At 40.4% G+C, this 24942-nt stretch overlaps 2 protein-coding genes and 2 non-coding genes across 4 annotated transcripts; 3 read left to right on the plus strand and 1 right to left on the minus strand.

Annotated features, from left to right (window-relative positions):
• Nucleotides 1–180: 180 nt before the first annotated feature.
• On the minus strand, nt 181–24770 carry LOC117023367 (olfactory receptor 6S1). Its single transcript, XM_033107998.1, has 5 exons — nt 23608–24770; nt 19492–19599; nt 7756–7820; nt 2409–2706; nt 181–1679 (listed from the first exon to the last, which is right to left on the minus strand). The coding sequence occupies exon 5, from the start codon at nt 1665–1667 to the stop codon at nt 672–674; it is 996 nt and encodes a 331-aa protein (XP_032963889.1). The 5' UTR covers nt 1668–1679; nt 2409–2706; nt 7756–7820; nt 19492–19599; nt 23608–24770; the 3' UTR covers nt 181–671.
• LOC117023370 (pterin-4-alpha-carbinolamine dehydratase 2-like) lies at nt 20132–20482 on the plus strand. The gene has a single exon (XM_033108008.1). It carries the CDS (start codon nt 20168–20170, stop codon nt 20477–20479), a length of 312 nt encoding a protein of 103 aa, XP_032963899.1. The 5' UTR covers nt 20132–20167; the 3' UTR covers nt 20480–20482.
• On the plus strand, nt 22954–23026 carry TRNAT-UGU (transfer RNA threonine (anticodon UGU)). The gene has a single exon. It is a non-coding gene; the product is annotated as a tRNA-Thr (tRNA).
• Nucleotides 24176–24265, plus strand: TRNAY-GUA (transfer RNA tyrosine (anticodon GUA)). Its single transcript is given in 2 exon segments — nt 24176–24212; nt 24230–24265. It is a non-coding gene; the product is annotated as a tRNA-Tyr (tRNA).
• Nucleotides 24771–24942: the final 172 nt, after the last annotated feature.

The raw sequence follows: 24942 nt of genomic DNA on the forward strand, positions 1-24942 counted from the left end.
TCAAGGTGCTGTGTTCAATCTTAGTTGCAGGGGGTGCAGCCCACCGTGCCTTGCAGGAGTCAAGGAGCTAAACCAGCAACCTTGTAGTTGAGAGCCCACTGGCCCACATGGGAACTGAACCGGCAGCCTTCGGAGTTAGGAGCACAGAGCTCCAACCGCCTGAGCCACCAGGCTGGCCCTATAAGGATTTTTTTTAATTCTTGATTTTCATGAACAATTGGAAGACTCTACCGAGAATTTTAGTCATTTTTACTTCCGGCGAAGGTCACATATAGATCGCTCTGAGAATTGGATTAGAGCTATAGAGTCCCTTCCCAGACAAATACATATAAGCTCAAACACATAAATTCACATACCAATGGGGCTTATAAATTTTCTGAAGTCCATCCTCAGACTCCCTAGTGACCATGGACTTTTAGGTTAAGATTTCACAGGTTGGAGGGTCTTATGATGTAATGATGGTATTGATTATGATATATCAATAATAATATGGATCTATGTATGAGATAAAATCAAGGAATTTTGCCTGAAAGAGAACGATAGACTTGATGACTCTAGTTCTGTAGCAGTTCCAGGACTCAGTCATTTGGTGATGTCCATGATGACAATAAGAAAGAGAGTGACAATGGAGAAAACTTAGAGTTAAGACTAGTTATTACATCCATTCACTTTCACCTCATTGTTTTCTTGTTGAAACTCTTAGCAAGTAAAAAATCCCCCCAAAAGCCTGCTACCACCTTCCTTAACAGATCCTTCAAAGCTTCCTTGACTTGCTCATTGCGAAAGGCATAGATGAATGGATTCAGCAGTGGTGTCACAAATGTCGTTACCACTGTCACTGCCCAGTTAGCATCCACAGAGTCACTCTGTGATGGCCGCACATAGAGAAAAATGGCACTTCCATAGAAGAGGGTCACCACCATCAAGTGGGAGGTACAGGTAGAGAAGGCTTTCTGACGGCCTGAAGCAGAGGAGATGCGCAGGACAGCCAGGATGATGTGACCATAGGACACAGCAGTAATCATAAGTGAGGACACAATGACAAGAGAAGCCAGGATAAAGTCAGTTTCCTCCAGTTTCTTGGTGTTGGTGCATGCCAGGCGGAGCAGTGGGCCACTGTCACAGAAGAAGTGCTGCACCACAGCATCCTGTTCACAGAAAGGAAGCAAGGACACAGCCACTGTGGGGCCAAGCACTGACAGAAGTCCCCCGAGCCAGCAAGCCAAGGCCACTTGAAAGCACACAGTACCATTCATGAGCCAGGGGTAGTGCAGAGGGTGACAGATGGCCAGGTAGCGATCCACAGACATGACGGCCAAAAGCAAGAACTCAGAGGCCCCAAGAAAGAAGTAGAAATAGAATTGGGTAATACATGCAGCAAAGGAAATAGTGTGTTGTCTTGAGAGGAAATTGCTCAGCATCTTGGGAATGATGATGGAAGTGAGTAAGATCTCTAAGCAGGACAGGTTACCCAGAAAGAAGTACATGGGAGTCTGCAGGCGAGTATCAGCTCCTACCACCCCAACAATCAACATGTTGCCTGTTAGAGTCACCAGATAGACAAGAAGGAAGACAGAAAACAGTTCTGCTTTTGTGCTGTTGAGATTCGGGACACCTGCCAGGATGAACTCTGTCACAGCACTGCTCTGGTTCCCAGCAGGAGCCATTACCTTCCCCTCCTGTGCAACAAAATGAACGTAATTTTGGTGAGGACAGGTCTTCTCCAGAACAATCCTGAAACCTACTTAATCATGATAGGGCACACATATCCCCACTTTCTCCAATCACAAATCCTCCTAAGATTTGAAAGATCTGAGGTTCTCATCTAATTGAATTTGGAGCTGGTAAAGATTTTCCACAAAGGGTAGTTAAAAGTTAGGTATGAAAATGCCAAGAGCCTCCATCTTCACATCTCCTATTCTCAGATCTTAAATGGTGATACTTCATTATTATAACTGTATCACTGTGCATCCAAGGGGGAAAAAAATTCAGAGAAATGATTTTATGAAGAATATGATTCCCATTCAATGAGGACCAGGAAAACAGGCAGCAATGGGATAATCTGCTTCTTTTGTGCTTTTCTTCCAGGTATAATTCCTCAGATGCTCCTGTTCTGCCTTTTAAACAAAGGGGCTTTCTGATTCTAAGGCGGCTGCATCATGCTGCCCCTTCTTCAGGTCATGGGCAAGTCAACCATCGGGGCCCATCTTTCTCTTCCCTTAGAAAGAGTGTCTTTGGCAATGTGATCACTGCCTTAGGCTTGAACAGGCACACTTCCAGTGCAGGACAATGATCTCACTATGCCACAAGCTATGTCACTATAAGAACAACATGGGACTGAAAGGCAAGGGCTGAATAGGAAGGTGTTAAACCATTCATCTATCTATGAAAGGACATAATGCACTTACCTACAGTTCTTTTCATCTCTAATGATTAAAAAATGTTCCATTCAAAGCCAGGTCTTCACTGTTTTGCTGATGTGTTTTATGTATGAACTCTCCGTTTTCCTATTTTAGAACCTATCTTCCCTGGTCCCTGGCATTAGCTGGAGTGTAGGGAAGGATATGGTTAAAGAAGTCATTGGCTTCTAACCAATCCCTCTATTGGAAGGTAGGATCCTTCATGCATAACTTGAGCTTCCAATGGAGATGCTCCAAAACAGAGATTGGTTGATCCAGACATCAGGAGCCCAGCCAGCAGTAGTGCCTGCTAGAAAAAATGGTGAGTCTATAAAACCATAAGAGAGTAAGAAAGACAAAGAGAAAATAATTCTTAAAAGAACCAAGGGAGATCTGTGATTCAATGGAAATTGACTGATAAATCTGTAAAGGAGGCTGAAACTTCATTCAACAGTGAATGACTGGGAATGTTTCTGCCTTTATCTGTCAACCACCACAAGCCAGAGCCCTGCAAAAGTACTGGGGCAACAAAGTGGGAATAAGAGAAAGAATCGAGTTTAACCAGCTATGGAAGGCCACAATCATCATCCAATTTTCTCCTACATGGCACTCAGAGGAAATGTTTATTTCTCAGGTAACACAGACATAGTATCTTCTCCCTGAAGACTTAAAATGGTATTGGGAATTCCTTCCCTGGCTTCTAGGTTGGGAAGTGATAGGAACCCCAAGGGTGTGATAAGATAGGAGAAGATTCCCTGCATTATCTCCAGTTTCTTCTGCTTCTCTCAGCCTTGTATTTTATTCTCTAGTAATACCATATACTATACCATACACTCAAAACTTTATTTAGAATTCTGAACCAACGTTAACATTTTTCCATTTGTATTCCATATATGCCCCTGACTAAAAACTTGACTAACTCCTGTTCAAACTCAATTTACTCTGGTGCATATGACTTCTTCTGAGTAACTTCCCCCATCCACCCCTCTCAATCCCATCACTCTTCCCATTCTCCGACCTGAACTGTGGCACATTCTGTTGGTCTCAGTCTCAATACTTAATCCATTGTATTGTAACTCTGCATTTTCATCTGTGTCCCCTGCCAGACTCTGCACTCCTAAGGCAGAAATTATATTTTGATCTCTGTATATCCAGCACAAAGCACAGTCCCTGGCACACATTAGGTGCTTAATAAATTATGTGAGCTAAAATTCTCTGAATCCCGACTTAAGGACTAGCTGCTCTTGTGAGATGAACACCAGTGAAATCTTGAGCTGAGAGGAACAGTATACAGGTCCCCCTGGAATTCAATTTGGCTGAATTCCATTCTTTCTAGACATACTCCTTTTTAGAGAAAAGAAAATACCTAAATGAAGCATGGATGAGGTATGAGAAGTGCCATCACTTTATATTCTGAGGAAGGAGTGGAGCTAAAAACTGGTAGAATTGGATGAGCTAAGCTGAAAAAAATTAAACTAGAAACTGATGCTCTTGTTTGTTGAGCTGTGGGAAAGAAAAGTCTAAGCAAAAAGAGAGACCATAAGGTCTAAGAGCTAGTAAATCACATTTGAGCCATACATGTTTTTAAATTTTAAAGCAAAAGGCAGCAAAAGCAGCTCAAAGAGGGAAATTCATAGAGGTAAATGCCTATCTCAAAAGACAAGAAAAGTCTCAAATAAACAACTTAACTTTACACCTCAAGGAACTAGAAAAATAACAAATGAAGCCCAAAGTTAGTAGAAGAAAGGAAATAGCAAAGATTAGAGCAGAAATAAATAAAAATAGAAACCAAAACAACAATAAAAAAGATCAGTAAAACTAAGAGCTAGTTCTTTGAAAAAAATGAACAAAACTGACAAATTTTTATCTAGACTCACCAAGAAAGAGGACCCAAATAAATAAAATCAGAACTCAAAGAGAAGTTACAACTGATACCATAGTAATACAAAGGATCATATGAGACTATTATGAACATGAACAATTATATGCCAACAAATTGGACAGCATAGAAAGAATGGATAAATTCCTAGAAACATACAACCTACCAAAACTGAATAGTGATAAAATAGAAAATGTGAACTGACCAATTACTAGTAAGAAGATCAAATCAGTAATCAAAAATCTCCGAACAAACAAAAAACCAGGACAAGGTGGCTTCACTGGTGAATTCTACCAAACATTCTTAAAAGAATTAATACTCAAACTCTTCCAAAAAAATTGAAGATAAGGGAACTCTTTCAAACTAATTTTACAAGGCCAGTACTACCCTGAAACCAAAACCAGACAAGGAGGCCACAAGAAAAAAAAAATTATAGGCCAATATCCCTCATGAACGTGGATGCAAAATCCTCAATAAAAGATTAGCCAACGAAATTGGACAACACATTAAAAGGATCAAACACCATGATCGAGTGGGATTTGTTCTAGGGAATGCAAGGGTGGTTCAAAATCTGTAAATAGTCAATGTGATACAGCACATTAACAAAATGAATGATAAAAATCATATGATCACCTCAGTAGATGCAAAAAAAAGGCATTTGACAAAAATTCAAAATCCATTTATGACAAAAACTCTCAACAAAGCAGGGATAGAGGGAATGTACTTCAACATAATAAAGGCCATAAATGAAACACCCACAACTAACATCATACTCAGTGGTGAAAAGCTTTTCATTTAATATCAGGAAAAAGACTAGGCTGCTCACTCTCACCACTTTTATTCAACATAGCGTTGGAAGTCCTAGCCAGAGCAATTAAGCAAAATAAATAAATAAATAAATAAACAAAAGGCTTTTCAAATTGGAAAGAAAGAAGTAAAACTGTCATTATTTATAGATGACAAGATATTATATATAGAAAACCCTAAAGACTCCATTAAAAAACTCTTAGAAGTAATAAATTCAGTAAATCTGAAGGATAAAAATCAATACACAAAAATCAGTTGTGTTTCTATGCATTAATAATTAACTCTCAGAAAGAGGAATTAAGAAAACAATCCCATTAACAATTACATCAAAAAGAATAAAATACCTAGAAATAAATATAACCAATAAGGTGAAAGACCTGCACACTGAAAGCCATAAGATATTTAAGAAAGAAATTAAACACACAAATAAATAAAAAGATATTCCATACTTACAGATTGGAAGAACAAATATTGTTAAAATTCCATACTATCCAAAGCAGTATATAGATTCAATACAATCCTTATCAAAATTCCAAAGACATTTTTCACAGAAATAGAACAAACAATGCTAAAATCCGTATGGAAGCATAAAAGACCCTGAATAGCCAAAGTAATCTTGAGAAAGAAGATCAAAGCCAGAGGCATGACACTCCCTGATTTTAAATTATATTTCAAAATTATAGTAATTAAAACAGTATGGTATTGGCATAAAAACAGATACAAAGATCAATGGAACAGAATGGAAAAAAATCCACTCACATATGGTCAATTAATTTATGACAAAGGACCCAAGAATATACAATGGGAAAATTGGACAGTCACATGCAAAAGAATAAAACAGGACCACTATCTTATACCATACACAAAATTAACTCAAAATTGATTAAAAACTTGAACATAGGACCTGAAACCATAAAACTCCTAGAGAAAACATAGGTGGTAAGCTCCTCGACATAGGTCTTGGTGGTGATTTTTTTAATCTGACACCAAAAGCAAAAATAACAAAAGCAAAAATCAACAAGTGGGACTACATCAAACTATAAAGCTTCTGTACAGCAAAGGAAACCATCAACAGATGAAAAGGCAACCTAGTGAATGGGAGAAAATATTTGCAAATCTTATAGCAGATAAGGGACTAATATCCAAAATATATAAAGAATTCATACAACTCAATAGCAAAAAGAAAACCATCTGATTAAAAAATGGGCAGAAGAGGGGCGGCTGGATGGCTCAGTTGGTTAGAGCACAAGCTTTGAACAGCAAGGTTGCCAGTTCGGTTCCCACATGGGATGGTGGGCTGTGCCCCCTTCAACTAAAGATTGAAAACGGCAACTGGACTTGGAGCTGGGCTGCACCCTCCACGGCTGGAATGAGGGACAGCAACTTGGAACTGATGGGCCCTGGAGAAACACAGTTTCCCAATATTCCCCAATAAAATTAAAAAAAAAAATAGGCAGAAGATCTGAATAAACATTTTTCCAAATGAGACATACAGATGGCCAACAGGTACATGAGAATTTTTTGCTCTATATCAATAATTATCTGGGAAATGCAAGTCAAAACCACAATGGGATATCACCTCATGCCTGTTAGAATGACTATTATCAAAAAGACTAGAAATAATAGTGTTGGCAAGGATGTGGAGAAAAGGGAACACTTGTGCACTGTTGGTGGGAGTGTAAATTGGTACAGCCACTATGGAAAACAGTATGGAGATTCCTAAAAAAAAACTAAGAATAGAACCACCATATGACACAGAAATTCCACTGCTGGGTATTTACCTGACAAAAATGAAAACCTAGCTCAAAAAGATATATGCACCCCCATGTTCATTGCAGCATTATTTACAAGAGCCAAGATATGGAAACAACCTAAGTATCCATCAATGGATGAATGGATAAAGAAAATGTGAGATAGATAGATAGATAGATAGATAGATAGATAGATAGATAGATAGATAGACAAATACAATGAAATATTATTTAGACATAAAAAAGAATGAAATCCTACCATTTGCAACATGAATGAAACTTGAGGGCATTATGCTAAGTGAAAGAAGTCAGAGAAAGACAAACACCATATGATCTCTCTTGTATGTGGAATCTAAATAAATAAATAATGTTCATAGATACAGAGAACAGACAGGTGGTGGGAGAAATGGATGAACTGTTTTTGCTTGCAATTTAAATAAATTTTAAAAAATAAAAAATGTTTTTAAGTTTTTAATTGAACTATAACGATTAAGGCTACAGCAGAAAGAGATGAGATCAAAGTCAGGTAATTTTTTTAAAATTACATAGCTTATTATCCAATTGACAATTGTTTTGGTATTTAGCTTATAATACTTTCAAATGGACTTGATCATAGGACTATCCTAGTTTTTGCATTAAATAGAATGTGTTAGAAGAAAATATTGCATTTATATATTGCATTTATTTTTAAATATAAAACATACATGGCTCAAAAATAAAAACATAACAAGTTATAGATTAAAAACTCCTAGTCCCCCATCCCCATCCATACCATAATCCCCTTCCCTAATTAACCATTTTCATTATTTTATTGTGCATTTTCCCAGTGATATATATATATCTATATATATAGATATATATATATATATAGATATATATATATCAATATATATGTGTGTCAAAATGCTTATTTATTTACCTGTGACCTTCTTATGCTGTTCTTCACCTTGTTTCTTGCTTACAAGATACCCTGGAAAACTTTGTCTGTACATAGAGAGCAGAAGGAAAATATTTAAACTAAGGTGACTATTAGCTTGACAAATCTGTTGAATGAGTGAATTGCAACATTCTTGAATTATACTTCTGCTTTAATTATTGTTTGATATCTCTTTGACTTCAGTTTTCCTCATCAGTAAAAATCCTATTGTGGTAGAAATCATATCAAAATATTTAAGTATCAATTTGTAAGTAAAACAAGTTACAGCAAAATGGTATGGTATCACTTTGCTTCAAAATAAAGTGAGTGGGGGTTTAGATAAAATTAGCTTGGCCATGAATTGGTAATTCATGGAACTATGCATTGATTACACTGTGATTCCTTATACTATTCTATTTTTAGTATGTTTGAAATTTTTCATCCTAAAAAAGACTCAGAAATATGTAGTGACAATCAGGTATCTATTTAAACACTCTAAGTTTTTAGGGATACACAATTTCTTCAGTAAAATTTAATGAATGTTAAAATACTTCCCTGAAGATAACAACTCTAATTCCACAAAATTAACAAACCAGCCACTGGGGAATGTCAAATACCATGTGGGCTACTTAGAGCGAGGAAGTGTAAATAATGAGCTACCTGCTCCAACAGGAATTCAACCCTCTCAGCAACAACCTGCTTTCTGATCCTAAAGTAGTGGAGTCTCTGTGTTTTTACCCCCACCCCCCGCCACCCCACAACAAACACAGAGAATCACAGTTCAAACTAAGGAAATGGGATTCAAAATAATACATTGAATGCAAAAGCCTATCTTTTTCATTATGACAAATTCCTTCAAATGAACAAAGTTTTTCTCTTTCTTCTTTTCTTCCCTTTCCGTGTTTTAAAAGGGAAGTACATAACATAGAAAAACAAGACAGAATACCATGACCAAATATTTACATAAAGGGAGCTTCCAAGAGAAAACAAATAGCAGCTAGAACTGAATTAAAAAGAACAGAGAAATACAATGCAAATCTAAAATACAAACAGGAGATACCTACTCCATAGTCCTTGATTCATACATTTTAACTGACACACAAATTCATACATTTTAAATGACATGATTTTATACAACACTTTGAAAAAAAATTACTTACTGAATGACATGATCAAGTTCAAATATATCTCTAACAATTATAAAATTACTATACATGTGTTAGGTTTTACAACGTAACTTTTTTAATTAAAAAAAAATTTTTAATGAAATTTAACTTTTAATGTGAAGCCTGTACTTGAGTTTGCTGCATAAATACTCAATTATGAGTCAAACTTGAGATAAGCATACATAAATTTCATTTTCAACTGAGATGAGATGGTTTTTGTCCTTGATACTTATACTTAAGCAGAATAAGCCTGCTCACACATGTAAGAAATCGAAAAGTGCAACAAAATATTGATGAATTTCCTCTAAATGCGAAAAATCCAAAACTTTTCTAGGGGCAAATCAGTAAATCTCATCTTGTGTGTACGATCTGACATTGGCTCAAAGTCAAATTCATAGACTGAACAGAAGCTTCAGAGAAAGTGTCCCTCATTCAATCACTTTTTTAGAAAGGGAAAGAAAATAGTTAAATTTTTTCTACAGTTCATCCAGATGGTTTCAAATAAATGATGATCATCTTACTCAATCTCAAGCCCAAGTAGCAATGGAAACGTTTCAAGATCCTGTACAACAGAGTTGTTCAACAGACTCATGTGATGAAAAAGATCTGCTAAGTAGGCTTCCTTTTCCCTTCATTTTTGAATCACACAACAAATTCAGACAGTATTTTCTTGAAATTTTTCTGGCAATTCACCTTTTAGTTCAAATACTGTTAGAACTTTACTAAGCTACAAGATTTCATTATGTAACAGGATATTTACATGCTCTTTGTCCATGTTTTCACATAGTTTAAAAATTTTTTTCAAATGAACCGATCTTTATTTAATAAAGTTAACCATTTTTTTAGCATTGTCCAGAACTCTCTACATTTCTTCCTTAGAGCTTCTGACACTAATACCTCTCTAGAAGAAAACAGTGTGTTATGTCAGATTTTTTTAATAAGAGGTCAAACCTCACATAGAGACACTGTTGAAGGGACACCATCAGGACAGATACCAAAAAATTCACCCCAGGATAGACCTTTTGATTCCAAATATGAAGACAGAAGATAAGTTTTTAATATATAAAGCATTCACTTATTTTTTAGGGTCTGATTTTGTTGTCCAAAGTGATTTTTTTCTCTAAATATGAATTGTCTTCCTAACGTTTAAGAGAATATGATGAGAGAAAGCATCTTGAGTGATACAAGCCCTCATGCATGGTAGAATCCCGTTTCACCATAGTTTCAGGAATTCTCTTCATCTCTCTTATATCAGAGTGTACTATCCCTGTTTTCTGTCTTTCTCTTTGTTTAGATCACGCAACAATTTCATGAGAATGTGTAGGAAGTAAATTTTTGAGACCTTATAAATTTTGTGGTAATCTTTTTGTAATTTGTTACCCCTCCCCCCAAAAAATGTAATTTTTGAAACCTGAAGCCTTTCAGATCTTTTAGACTGTCTGAAAATGCATTCTACACTACTGCTTAACTGATAATGTGACTGGTTATAGAATTGTTAGAAAACATCTTCCTTCACTATTTTGAAGCATTTTCTTCCTTGTCTGCAAGCTTCCAGAGTTGCTACTGAAAAATCCTAAGCCTATATGGTTCTCAATACTTTACAACTTGCTATTTTTTTCCTCTTTGGAAAGGGGCAGGTAAAATCACCCATGGTTGAGTACCACTGATATACAGAAAACTTGAACATCTCCTTCGAGCTGGAATCGAACTGGTGATCTAGAATGTCTTCCGATCTACCATATATGTCAGACAGCATGTCAATTGACTAGGATTTGTTTCTTAGTGGTGATGTAAACACCAAATAAGGCATTTTATTTTAGAAGACAAAGTGGAGAAATCGAGTTTTTGGAACCACCTGGGAAGGTAGCTGTTCCACCTGCCCTTATGAAGTTCTGAAAATCTTGAAGTCAATGGAGTCCAAACAGCCTTAGAATCAATCACCTGGGGAATTAAAGATATCTGTATCTGTATATCTCGGTCCACACCATTCAGAGATTCTGATGAAACAGGTCCCATTCAACAGCCATTTCCAGATGATCCAGAAATGCCTTGTGGGTACCAGACTAGGAGTTTCCAGGTACCAGTTTATGACCCTCATCCCTTCCTTCAGCTGTTCCTGCTTCAAGGACTTACACCTGACCTGGCGAGGACCGAGGATTGGCAGGATAGCTGCATGCCCAGACATTGCCCTCTCTGACCCACCCTCTTGGAAACAGGACCACAACCCCCAATTCCTGCATCACAAAGTCACAATCGCTGAATTCTGTGTCACCCTGAGCCCTCGAATCCCCACAGATGTGAGGGAAGCCCAGTCACTCAGCAGAGGGGCAGGGCCTATGAAATCTGTATCACACACTGGGGCTGCCTGCCTTTTGCACGTGTTGATTGTTTAATTCTTGTTGGTTGGCTTCCTTTCAAACTTGCCACAAATTTCTTAGGAAGATAAACAAAGGTTGAAGCTAGTTAAGGCCACAAAATCCTAGCTTCGAAGGAGTATGACTCATAACAGAGTTTTAAGGATTTGCAAATGATTGAGCACCTACTTAGTGCTGGAATCTAACCAACAAACTAAAGATGCCAATGGAACTCTACAGCCCTCCCTTTTACCAACTGAGATAGCAAAGCATGCACACAGGCTCCGCCAAATTATTTCTTCAGAGAAGGTGAAAGCCCTCACATGGTTTTACACTCTGTTCCTAAGACACTTGGAGATGTCTTCTTTCTGTTGAGAGAGAGAGACAGACAGACAGACAGAGAGAGCGCAGATGATAACACCATTTTAATTTGACAGTTTAAGGGTCTCCCAGGGCATCTCAACATTGCAAATTGATCCTTTGAGTCCGGTTCTTGTTGTTCTGGAACTTTGCAGGGAAATGTCAAGAACAGAGGACAGCGCTAAAGCTCCCTGCTGACAAACTCAGTGTCTCCCCCAGCAGAGCCATCAATACACCCCTGCAAAGTTATGCCCAGGCCCCAGAAGGAACACCATCTCTAGGCCTTCCTCCTAGCCCAGTGACACAATACGAGTATGCTCATTTTCCCAAGGAAAACGTTTTGGTGAGAAGTGATAGGAGAAAGTCCTGCAGCTATACAGAGGCCAGACTTGGGCTTCCAATACCTGCAGCTACCCTCTCCCATCAGGCAATTTTTACTATCACAAAAGTGTCTGTCCTCCTTTACACATAACTTTCATTTGATGGCTGACACCATTTTTTCAAAAGAGAATTAGGGCTCAATCAGGTTTTAACTTGGCACATCGCATCTAAAATAAGAATTATATCCCTAGAGCAGTAGTTCTCAACCCTGGCTGTTCTTTAGAATCACGTGTGGAACTTGTGACCTCGAGGCCACACCCTAGACCAATGACGTCAGAATCTCTATGGGTTGTATTGGAGTATCAATATTTTGTCACGTTTCCCAAGTGCAGCCAACATATCTCCAGTGCCTGAGGATATTCCAATAAGCCATTCTACTTCTTTTAAGGACATCTTACTTGTCCTGCCTGTTAATTCAAAATCTGCTTGGGCCAGCAGCTTGTTCTCCATATGCCTGCTGCATCGCAGCCAATAAAGTTCAGTGTGGGGTTAATGCCTGGATGGCAGTCACCAGATACTACTTGTTTGCCATTGCCAGACCACAAACCACTGCATGTGGATTGCCAGGGATGGTGTACCAGAATAAAGTGAGGTTGTTCATAGATTAAAATGAGAAACCACAAATATAGAAAGGGCTCTTTCCTAGTCCCTCTAGGTCTCTCTGTCACACCGTATACAAAAATTAACTCAAAATGGATCATAAACCAAAACTGTAAAATATTTAGAATTCAATCTTTGTCAAGTTGTGTTGGGGAAAGATGTCTTCGATGCAACATCAAAAGCATGACCCATAAAAGAAAAACATGATTAATTATATTTCATCAAAATTAAGAATCTCTGCCTTTCAAAAGACACTGTTAATAGACTGGAAAGACAAATACACACAGGAGATAATAGTTGCACCTTTAGTCTTTTCTCCTAGGGGACATTTGACAATGTCTGGAGATGTTTTTGGTTGTCACAGCTGGGATAGTACTACTGGTATCTAGTGGGTAAAGGCCAGGAATGCTGCTAAACACCCTATAAAATACATAACAGACCCTCACAGTAAAGAATTATCCAGTACAAAATGTTACTATCGTCAAGGTTAACTAAAGTAACAAGCCACATAAACAAACTTAACTCTTGCCTCTTTTAGACCACAGGCCAGTCAGGTTCCATTACCACCTACTAAAATTAACCAGTGACTCCTTCTCAAAGCCCAGAGGAAGGAACAATGTTTGGATTCAAACCTGGGTGCAGTGGAGCCCAAAGTACTCTCTAGGTATCAAAGGCCATGCACACCAGGCCGGAAGGGCGCTGCCCTCAAGGGTCAAAAAGTGAGAATGTTCCTTTTTAAGTTCAAATTCTAACTTTGAACCCATCCTAGCACTCTTTGTCGGCTAGGTGGGGGTCAGAATGGCCTTCCTTGGCTGGCTCAAGTCTGGGGGTTGAATCACTTCTCTGAGTTGACGAGCAGTTACCTCCCTTGATGATTCACTTCCTGATTAACCATCTCCTTTGCTGGAGGTGGGCCTGGAGAGAGAGATGAAAAGAGAGGGTGGGTGACAGTGGTGGGGTGGGGGGAGTGCCCTTGTAGTGGGGAGACCAGCGGCAGGTGGAGAAATAAGAGAACATCTTGTGGGAAACACAGTAGGGTTCTGAAAGATAGCAACAGGGACACTTTTGGTGCTGTGTGCAACTGACCAAATATCTTCTTCAGCTCTGCGTGGGACGTTTTTTTCTGAGTGAATACTTACGAATGTATTCTGAGTGAATACTTGGGAAAGTATTCCGAGTGATCACTTAGGAACATATGACGAGTCAAAGGCTCACTTCACTTCTTGCTGCCTCTGTGCCCCACTTTATAGGACACACCCTGCACTTTCAAGGTTCCAAGACTCTCTACCTCTCCTCTCTTGACTTGAACGCCCTAGCTTAAATGTCATCCCTTTGGCAAGACCTTATGGGATCCCTTCCAAACAGAACACGTAGATCGGAAGAAGTGGTTCTTTTGGTGGTCCAAGTATCAGACTGACCTGTGAGCTGCCTTGCGGGAAGCTATGTGTGAATCATTCATTCACTGGTCTCATCCTCCCAGTCCAGAGGTCAGTGTTCAAAAAAGTCAGATACTAGGGGACCCCCTGCGTGAATTTACAGAACGTTTAACCGGAGTGATAACATCAACAGTTATCATCTAGTTAAAAACAAGTCACGGGTAGCGGTGGGATTCAAACACACGCCTCCAAAGAGACTGGAGCCTAAATCCAGCGCCTTAGGCCGCTCGGCCACACCACCAAGACTACAAAGTGGTTTTCTCTATAATTAGCAATTATATCATTTTGCCAGAAATTTTCAGTCTTCTATACTTCCAACTCTAAACTCTGATTCTAAATATCAATGAAGGACGCTAAGTAAATTATTCTCTCTTCCGCTCCACGAGGACTCGAACCGACATCCTCCCACCTTGAACAGCTCTTCTCATCCCAGGAGAGATCTTCAAAACAAACTGGCTGCTCCGGAAGGAAGCAAATCTCTTGGGATCTAGACCGTATTGTCTTCAGAAAGGCAGGGATCGCGTCAGCATCGGCCTGAAGCCCAGTAAGCACCCAAAGGTTCATTTATTTATGCAACGGACCAGTGAACTCCCTGGTTTAGGCTCCAGATTGCTTGGGGGTAGTGCTGAAGATTGTGGTGTGCAACGAAGAACAGCAAAGCTGTCTTTCGCTGGCTCTACCTCGCGCCTGGACTTCAGTTCTTGGCTACTTTTTGAGTTTGATACTTTTCGGTTCTGAAACCGGGAGATGAGTCTTCGCATCTCTTGAAGGCGTACGCTGTGCGTTAAACAACCAAGAAAAATTCCTGTCTCCTAGTTGCCTTTTACTCCCTGAGACCTAACGTGCAGGCAGTCAGGGCTAAAGCATGCCAGCTCCTTCATTAGGCCTGAGCCGAGTCTGCCGTCTTCCTCCCCCAGTTCTGCGTGCCTTTCAAGTTGGATCGGTTCCTGCAGCTGGGAAGCCTCCGGTGCTTTTCTTTGGAACGTAAATCTCTGCGTCTCCCAGAGAGGGGTCCCTTTCCCCTGCGCTGTCTTAGGGGCGCGGTCCGCCACGAGACGGCTGTGGTTACTGGCTAATCGGGAAGGAGATGACGGGATCCCCGCCCCCACCCTTCCCTAGGGACTGAGCCCAGATTCTGAGCCCTGGCTGGTGCTCTAATGCCTGAGAACTCAGTGTGCTTCTGCTCCTCATCCTCTCCTTCAGGCCTCGTGTCAGGAGCATGGAAGCAGGGCCAGAATGGGCGAGAAAAATAGATTCACATTCCCACTCCTCTTGACACAGGGAAGAATAGCCACACGTCAGTCTGAGCCTCACCTCAAACGTTAGAGCTTCTGTCTTAGGGTCCACCCAACTCGAATTTCCATGGTCCCTATGTGAAAAGGGACTCTTGCTCCTTTTGATTACAACGAGGTGGAAATTACAGAACACCAATAGGCAGAAATGTGTCTCTTTTGCTAGTGTGTGGCAGTAGCAGAGGATTTAATTCACGACTACTGCCTAGACTTGCAGAGAAAAACAGGTGACTGTCTCACCAAAAGCTCGGGGATGTTTGGAGCAGTTTTCTGCCTTCCAAGGGCAGAAATTGTGGCTCCCTGGTGACATCCAATTACATCCTTCATTTGATAAAATTAATAATATTTGGGGGCAAATTTCCACAAAGAGGCTTTAAACAGGGATGTTCTGTATGTTCAGGTTCTATGTTTCACTCTCCCTTGCAAATATACAGTCTACATTACGGAAGAAGCCCCCAGATCTGGCTTAACTTTTTAAAGTAGACAATAGTCATTGTCTCTTAATCACTTATGCTTCCCAAGAGACGGGAAAATTAATCCCATGATGGTACCGGAGGTTTTCAGGACACATAAAGGGTATATTCAGAAAAGCCTCCCACAAAATTCTAGGGTCTTTGTTATGGATGGAATGTTTTCCCCAAAAAAAAATATATAGAAGTTCTAATTCTCAGTACCTCAAAATGTGACCTTATTTGGAAATAGGGTCTTTACAGAGGTAATCAAGTTAAAATGAGGTCCTTAATATAGGCCCTAATCCAATACGACTGGTGTCCTTAAAAAGGGAGGAAATTTGGACTCAGATCTCCTCCTGAAATCCCATAAGTTTCAACATAAAAGTGGAGGAAGCAGGCATGGAAGGAAGATTGCTAACTCTGAAATCTGTGGGATCTCTGAACAAGAATTGCAATGCATTTTCAAAGGTCGCGGTGTAAGCATATTGGAGCTGGAGCTCCCTTCTGGTATGGAGAGAGATTACTGGAGAGAAGGATGCCAAGTTTTAAGCAGCAGTGGTTCTCAACCTAGCATGCATCACAATCACCTGCAGGGCTTGTTCTAATAAAAAAGACAGATTGCTGGAGTCAACTCCTGGAATTTCTGATTCAGTAAACCTGGTACCTGAGAAGTTTCATTTCTAGTATGTTGCTAGGTGATGCTGGTGCTACTAATCCAGGGACCATGCTTTGAGAACCACTGCAGTAAAGATCAGTGTTGTATTTTGGAATTCTTATAGAAGTGAGGAAGGAGAATTGGAGGAGTCAAAGACCTACAGACCTCTTGAGAGTAGTATCAGGGAAGAGATTTGTGCTCAGTGTGGTAGCACTGGGAATAAACAAGAGGCCTCATTTACAAATGACAAGGAAAAGCCTGGCAAAATAGTGAAGCCTACTGTTAAGGACAGGGAAATGGGCCTTCCGATACTGGGGAACCGTAGTGGCCACTTTACTACCCATAGGACATGTATAAGACAGTCGACCCTAGGATGCCAGCTGTATAAACACTGAGGTCTCAGATGAACTGCACAAAAATGGAATCAAACTATGCTATCTTCTGAGGTCTCTGGCTATGTTGGGCATGACATAATGTCAAATGAGTATTCAGGAGAAGCTAGGAGAAATGCTTTTGCAACCTAACCCTCTCCTGGGCCACATGGAAACCTCTGCACGTGTCCAAAATAACTACCTGAGCTCACTGGGACCCTCGCTGCCAGGGATCTTTCTCATCTGTGACAGAACTTGAGACTTGAAACCTGGGGAGTCTGAGGTCCAGGAACAATGCACCTGCAAGATGTCAGCCCAAGAATAGGGAATCTCATCCACTATTTTTTGCCTTCTTTCTTGTTTGACTCTCAAATGTAGAATACTTTGTCTCCCAATTTCAGAAACTTACTATAGACCTCTGCATGACTCTGGCAGCATAGATCCTGCAACAACTGTGCTCAGTATTCAGAGAAACCAAATAAATTATAAACACAGTTTATATTTACAGTCTATCTCACTTGATCTTCTAAGTCCATGTGTATTTTTTATTGTGTCCATTTTATGAACTTAGACAAAGTGAAGTCTACACCCTTGATAGGAGTATGCAAGATACCTGTATTTTCCTTTGAGCCTTAATCAGAGGACTGAGGATGTCTTCCAGGGTATACATCTTCCTGTCCTCCACTCTGTCAACTGAGCTATCAAAGGATGGATAGTAAACTTTATGCAAAATGTCTGTTTTTAGAAATCTATCCAATTATCACTTAATACCAGTTTTGGGTTACTGTGTTGGTCCAATGTTCAATGTCTTTACTGATTTTTTGACTACTTGTTTATCACTTACTAAGAGAGAAGATTGTTCAAATATCCAATGATGATTATGTATTTTTTGATTTCTCCTCTTAGTTCTGTCAACTTTTGCTTTTTATATCTTCAAGTTATATTATTAGGTACATATAAATTCAGAAATATTGTGGGGTCTTTAAATAGAATTTATTTTTTAGAGCAGTTTTAGGTTCACGGAAAAATTGAGTAAAAAGTACAGAACTCCCATATACCTCCTGCCCCCCCCACCCCCAGCCTCTTTCACCGTCAACACTCTACACCAGAGTTGTACATTTGCTACACTTGATGAACCAACATTGACATATTATTATCACCCCAAATCATAATTTATACTAAAGTTCACTCTTGGTGTTGCACATTCTATGGGTTTTCACAAATATATAATGACATATATCCACTGTATCAAATGGAATAGTTTCACTGCTCTAAAAAAACTTCTGTACTTTGCATATCATCCCTGTCTCTCCCAACCCCTGGCAAACATGGATTTTTTCACTTTGTCCATAGATTTTCCTTTGTCCAGAATGTCATATAGTTGGAATCATACAGTATGTAGCCTTTTCAGATTTCACTTAGTAATATGCATTTAAGTTTTTTGTCATAGTCAGTTTGGACTGCCATACATAATACCATTGACTGGGTGACTTAAACAACAAAACTTTATTTTCTCACAGTTCTGGGGGCTGGAAGTCCAACATCAGGGTGCCAACATGGTGGGGTCTGGTGAGACCTTTCTTCCCAGCTTGCAGATAGACACTTTCTCACTGTGTCCTCACATGGCAGAGAAATAGACAGAGAAAGCAAGCTCTCTGGTGTCTCTTCTTATAAGGGCTCCAATCTCATCAGGAGGGCCCCATCCTCAACTGTTATTTGATAAGTGTTGGTTTAAATATTAGAAGACAAAAGCAGTAAGGTAAAGAGGCACATACTGAAAGTATCTTCAATGTTAATTAAGAGTCTTTAAGTTGAAAATAATTTTTGCTAAAATAAAAAGGGGTGTTTCTGTAAGGATTCAGGGAAGTCTCATAGATTCCAAGAGTGGAATGCAGTGAGGTCTCCCTCTGGAGTGGGCCATAGCTAGGAACTTGGAAAGTATCTAGGCTCCCTTTCTCGCTATCACCTCTCCTCTTTCATGTGCCTTGGCATTCTCTCACTTACACGCTTTCTGGAGTAATGCTTTCTCTGCTTCTCAGTCCACGTGGTAGAATGTGATTGATTAACATACCACACCAGAGTGATACATTTGTTACAATCTATAAACCAACAATTGACATGTTATTATCACCCCAAACCATAACAGCTACTACAACTCCAATTTCCTTTCTAGTAATTTTGGGCTAATTATTTGGACCAACCTCCTGGAGGAAAAGTGATAAAAATATTGGATACAATTTTACCATATCTCCTTAAAAGCATCAAGATACTGATATGATAGCAAACAACTAATAGGCCAGAATCTAAGGAAAATATGGAATCCAAGAGGTAAGGGGAGCATTGACCTTTGTAGCACTGAAGACATTTGCAATTACTGCAAAACTGGGGTACAGTTTTGGCAGCCTCTTTGGGTGGGAGAAACAAGAGGGACAGATGTCATGACCAGCAACCACCAAAGGTAGAAAGTCTAGTAAGACACTTTCCCAAACATTAGGTTGAAAATCCAAAGAGCTATTCCTATAAAATACAGGTGAACAAGAAGCAAACCTACTGCTATCCTCCCATTTCCAGTAATTGTTGTGAAGTGCAGCAGAAATCATCTGAGTGTAGCAAGGGAAAATAGAAAGGATAAGCTTTCAACTTTTCCTGAGAAGCTATGACCACAGGTTTACCTTCTCCCTGATTTGCATCTTGGGTTTACATCATTTTGGAAGCCCACGTAATGTCTGGTCATGAACTTTTTTTTTAGGGTCCTTCTGGGTTGATAGTGCTCCAGGTGCCTATGAAAAATAAAAGAAATATACAGATTTCTTTTTTCGGGAAGAGAGCTTCATCCTGGCCTCAAAAATTCACTGTATCTAATTTTGCAAAGATATTGAGCAGTAGACATTCAAAGATGACCAATTACACAAGGAAACAAAGTGACATGAGTAAGAATCAATTAAAACAACAGATAAAATAACATTGGGATTATCAGTTATAGATGTTAAAACAGCTATAATTGCCATGTTTAAAGAAATAACAGATAAGCTGGCAAATATTTGCGAGGAATAGAAAATTACAATTTGGCCTGTTGGTGGGATTGCAAACTGGTGTAGCCACTATGGAAAACAGTATGGAGAATCCTCAAAAAATTAAAAATAGAACTACCATATGATCTAGCAATCCGTCTTCTGGGAATATATCCAAAGGAAATGAAAACATTAATTCAAAAAGATTATCTAGGGGCAGCCCTTGGCATGCGGCCATGGCGGCAGCTCTGGGGGCATAGGAGTTGGGGGAGGGCAGGGCGGGGTGACATGGTGTTTGCTGGTGGAGCTGCGGGGCTGGACCCCAGGTCTCCTGACCATGTCAGCGGATGCCCATTGGTTGACAGCAGAGGAGAGGAAACAAGTTACACTTGACCTTAAAGCAACACCATGGTCGGAATTAAGTGAGAGAGATGCCATCTACAAAAAGTTCTCCTTCAAAAATTTTAATCAGACATTTCTCTTTATGTCACAAGTTGCCCTACAAGCAGAGAAGATGAATCATCACCCAGAATGGTTCAATGTGTACAACAAGGTCCAGATAACTCTCACCTCACATAACAGTGGTGGACTGACCAAAAGAGATGTGAAACTGGCCAAGTTTATTGAAAAAGTAGCTGTTTCTGTGTGATTTCTTCCAAAATGCATGTGAAATCTTATACATATCTTAGATGCAATGTATTTTGAAGGCAATTTACATGAACAAATTAAGTTGTAAATTTAGTTCACCTTTATACCACGTTTTGTAAAATCAGTGCTTAAATACAAAATGATTTAAATTTGAGAAAAAAAAGATGATCTACAACCTCATGTTCACAAGCAGCATTATTTATTATTTACAGCAGCCAAGACATAGAAGCAACCTAAGTGGATAAAGATTAATGGATAAAGAAGTTGTGGTATGTGTATACAATGGAATAATATTCGGCCATAGAAAAGAGGAAATCCTGCAATTTGCAACAACATAGATGGACCTTGAGGGCATTATGCTATGTAAAATAAGTCAGAAAGAGAAAAACTAATACTGTAAGATCTTACTTATATGTGAGATCTAAAATAAAACCCAAGCTCATAGAAAAATGGGATCTGATTTGTGGTTATCAAAGGTGAAGGGTGTTGGGAGGGGGAAATAGGAGAAAGATGGTCAAGAAATACAAGCTTCCAGTTATTAGATAAATAAGTTTTTAAGTACATGTAATGTACAGCATAATTACTATGAAAATTGTTAACAATGCTGCATGATATATTTGAAAATAATTAAGAGAGCAAATCCAAAGTGTTCTTATCATAAGGAAAAATTTTTTCTTTCTCTTTTTATTGTATCTATATGAGATGATGGATGCTAACCAAATTTAAAGTGGTAATCATTTCACAATATATGTAAGTCAAACCATTATGCTGTATACCTTAAGCTTATATAGTGATGTATGTCAACTATATCTCAATAAAACCAGAAAAAAATTGGCCTAGTAGTTTTAAAAAGGAATTAAATTGAACTTCTAGAATTGAAAATTATAATTTATAATTATAATTGAGTCAGTGGGTAGATTTAACAGCTGTAGGGAGAATTGATAGATTATGGGTAAGAACATGTAATCCAGAATGCAACATTGAAAGACAAAGAGATAGAAAATGTGGAAGAGAGGTTAAAAGAAATGGAGGACAGGGTGTGAAGGTCTAATATAGGTTTAATATCAGTTTTATAAATGGAGGGAAAAAAATAGAGCAACAACGTTTGAAAACATGGCTGGGTATTTTCCAGAACTGAAGAAAGGACAACAATCTACAGATTTATGAAATCCCATAGCCAAGAATCTGACACCTTAACCATTGGGAAAAACAGTCACCTCAGATTCAGCCTACTTAAATCCTCCTATCCCTCTGCCCTCTCCAGATACCCATGTCTCCTTTAGACTTTTTTTTTCCTCTGCATCTATGTTCTTGTTTCTTCAAGCGTTGATATTTTAGAGTCCTCCCTGGCTCTTTCCTCTTTATTGTCTCTTATTTCTTCTTTATTCATGTCTAACTTCAGCAGAATCTGTCTTCGCTGTGTCTCCTCCATTCATTTTTTTCCTTTCCAGTCCGTAACTGTTGCCCTCTTGCAGCTTTACGTTTGAGCGTTTGCACCATGGCCAATCTCTGGTGTTCCCTTGACTCTAGTGTCTCGTCCCTTCAATTCATTCTGTATATCTATGCTTGGTGAATTTCCATTTTCACTTTTTAAAAGGACAAAATTTCATTCCAGAAATCTCTCTGTCTCCTACTAGCCTGTGTTCTTACCTTCTCTCGCTTTCAGGAGGGCAGTTATCTGCCCCAGCCAGTGCTCTCTGCCTTGGCCCCTTTAATGCTTCAGTCTTTTTCTCAAACTTTGCTCATAACTTTTCTCCTACCAGAGATCACACTGCCCTCAAACTTGTGTAAGTCTTAACCTCCCTTCAAAGTGCCGCTCAAGCCCATCCTCCCCTGAAGGCCTGTGTCTATCATCGCTCACTCTGTAAATTTGTAAATCTTGGCACTGTCCACCGTCCCCTCACACCTGGCACAGCTACTTTTGTTCTCTTCATGAAAACTAAAGTTCTTGTATTCCACAAAACCATGACAATGACTTCAAGGTAAAAACCCTATATGGATGCCGTGTTTCTACTTCAGAGCCTAGCACAGAATTAGAATTCAGTGTCTGATGAATAAAGGGATGAATTAAACAGCTAGTTAATGAATGCCTGGTCTGGCGCTGAGACTTGAGCTGTGAGAAAGGTCCCTCTGTCTAAGGAATTTAAGGCAGAGAACTGTGGTAGGCAACTTTCTCTGTACCGGGTTTCGCTTAGTTTTCACAAACAGCTGCTGGGAGCGCAAAAAAAAGGTCTTTCACTTTGTTAGACTGTGTTGGGTTGGGTAGATTTCTCTAATCTTAAAATAGCGGTGGTTCTGTCACTGACCCCAATATTGTGCGATCCCCAGCAAGAACCTGCAGACTGAATTCCAATAGTTGAGAAACAGACTGAAATGACATTCGGGCTTTGTTGGATTCCAACACTCAGAAACACTAATGAAAGCCCAGCATGAAAGTCTTCCTTTTCAGGGGAGAATCGAGGGCGCTAGCCGTCAGGCCCTATAGCTCAGGGGTTAGAGCACTGGTCTTGTAAACCAGGGGTCGCGAGTTCAAATCTCGCTGGGGCCTTGTCAGTGTTCTTTATTATTTTAATATTCTTCTCACCCCCCGCCTTCCTTTCTCCGGTAACCTTCACTTCTGTGGAAATTCTGCTCTTTGTATCTTCTCTCCGCACTCCAGACCTCCTCAATAAACACCACTGAGTAGAACGGCTTCCTCTCTTGTTCCTGTGCCAGTGTGCAAGGGGTGCTTTGCTACCTGGGTTGTAACCGAGTACATTACAAGCTCAGGGAATCGCTGCTGGCCTGTGTGGACCCGCGCGCTGCGAGAACCCGCAGCGCGGCCGGAACCGGAGCCGGGAGGAGGACAGTGGGCTAAGAGAATGGGATCGAGCCCCCAACGCCCGCTCTGGGCAGGCGTGCAGCCCAGAACGAGATTCTCCTGCGGGCGTCAGCCGTCCGGCAGAACGTGGGCAATCTGGCAAGGTTTCATGTTTCTGTGGGTTTTCCAACAATTCAGGATCTCAGCGGGGAAAATTCAGGTTGGGTCACTAAATTTGTTATTGACTCAAAGAAACTGTGGCTTCCTGTTTGGAAAACCTTAAAAATATTTTCACCAGAAGTCAGTTCTCACAGAAACACTGGGCTTACCGGTATAGACTCTAGTCCACATGCTCTGGGTCCCCGAGTCTGCCGATGTGTGAGCGGAAGGGAGCTGCGGCTGGCCGGGGTTCGGAGGCGAGCGCAGGAAGTGAGGAAATGAGGGGGGCCCGCGCCCTTCTCCCTGGGCTCCGAGTTGCGCGGTCAAAATTGTCCCACAGCCCCAGCCCCCAGTTCTCTGATGCCTGGGTGGCCGCTCCCAGTCTAGACACACATCATGCCAGGGAGGCCCCGGGTCTGCAAGCTCGGTGAGGACAATAGCCCGCGGGTCGAACAGACCCCCCCACACCCACTCTCCGCGGGCTGCCTCGGGATCCACCCGCTCTCGCGGCGCCTGTGAAGAGCCCACGTGTTGGCTCGGCTTGGAAGCCCCTCGGTGAAACAGGAGAATCCGCCTCTAGAAGGGCTGTCTCCAGAACTGCGAGTGAACTGCGAATGCAGGACGTTCTCACGACATGGTTACTCTGTCCACTTGCCAATAATCACAGGGCTATGTCATACACGCCTCTGTTTATCGATATCCTGAATAGGAGATTACACAACGCAAGCCTCAGTTCTCCCTTCGATAGCTCAGCTGGTAGAGCGGAGGACTGTAGCACATTCCTGTCTAGTTATCCTTAGGTCGCTGGTTCGATTCCGGCTCGAAGGAGGAGCTAACGTTTTGGATTAGCTGTTGCACTCGGTTTCTTTCATTCTCTATCTTTCGGAGTCGCTTTCTCCAGATCCTACATCACCTCATGAAAAATTGATCCGGTCGGTGATGGTTGTTAAAGTGTGCAACAATTCCCCTAACCAAGTGGCAAGGTTTTGATTCCTTCTCTAAGACGTTATTTGTTCTGGTGTCTGGTTGGCAACCCAGCTGCCTGAGGTTTCAAAGGTCGGAGACTCAAGACCATTCGTTGGTATAGACTATTGTATACATGTACGTACTCGTGTGTGTTCTGCGGCCTTCGGGACTAATTTGTGGGACAAACCCCTTAACTAGGACTTTCAGCCCGAGTGTCTGACCCACACTATACCCACATCCATGCAAAAGGAGGTCTAAAAATGTATTTAGCTGTTTATATATTTTTATAGTTGCATGAAAAAAGATTTCGAGCCAGATCAGGAGGGAGGGACAGGATTTGACGTGAATTGGGATGAGACTGGGCAGAGAATTCCAGACCCAGCAAACAATTTAGGCAAATTTGGGGAGATGGAAAACTCGACTCTCATTCAGGAAAACTGCGAGGGGTCTGGAATAGCCCAAAACGCGCCAGACTGGCTCACCTCCAACTGACTCCAGCTCCCGGTATTTTGTTGCCGACCAGTCCTGCCCTAGGATCT

Source organism: Rhinolophus ferrumequinum, chromosome 6 (genome assembly GCF_004115265.2).
Source record: "Rhinolophus ferrumequinum isolate MPI-CBG mRhiFer1 chromosome 6, mRhiFer1_v1.p, whole genome shotgun sequence".
Taxonomy (NCBI): Eukaryota; Metazoa; Chordata; class Mammalia; order Chiroptera; family Rhinolophidae; genus Rhinolophus; species Rhinolophus ferrumequinum.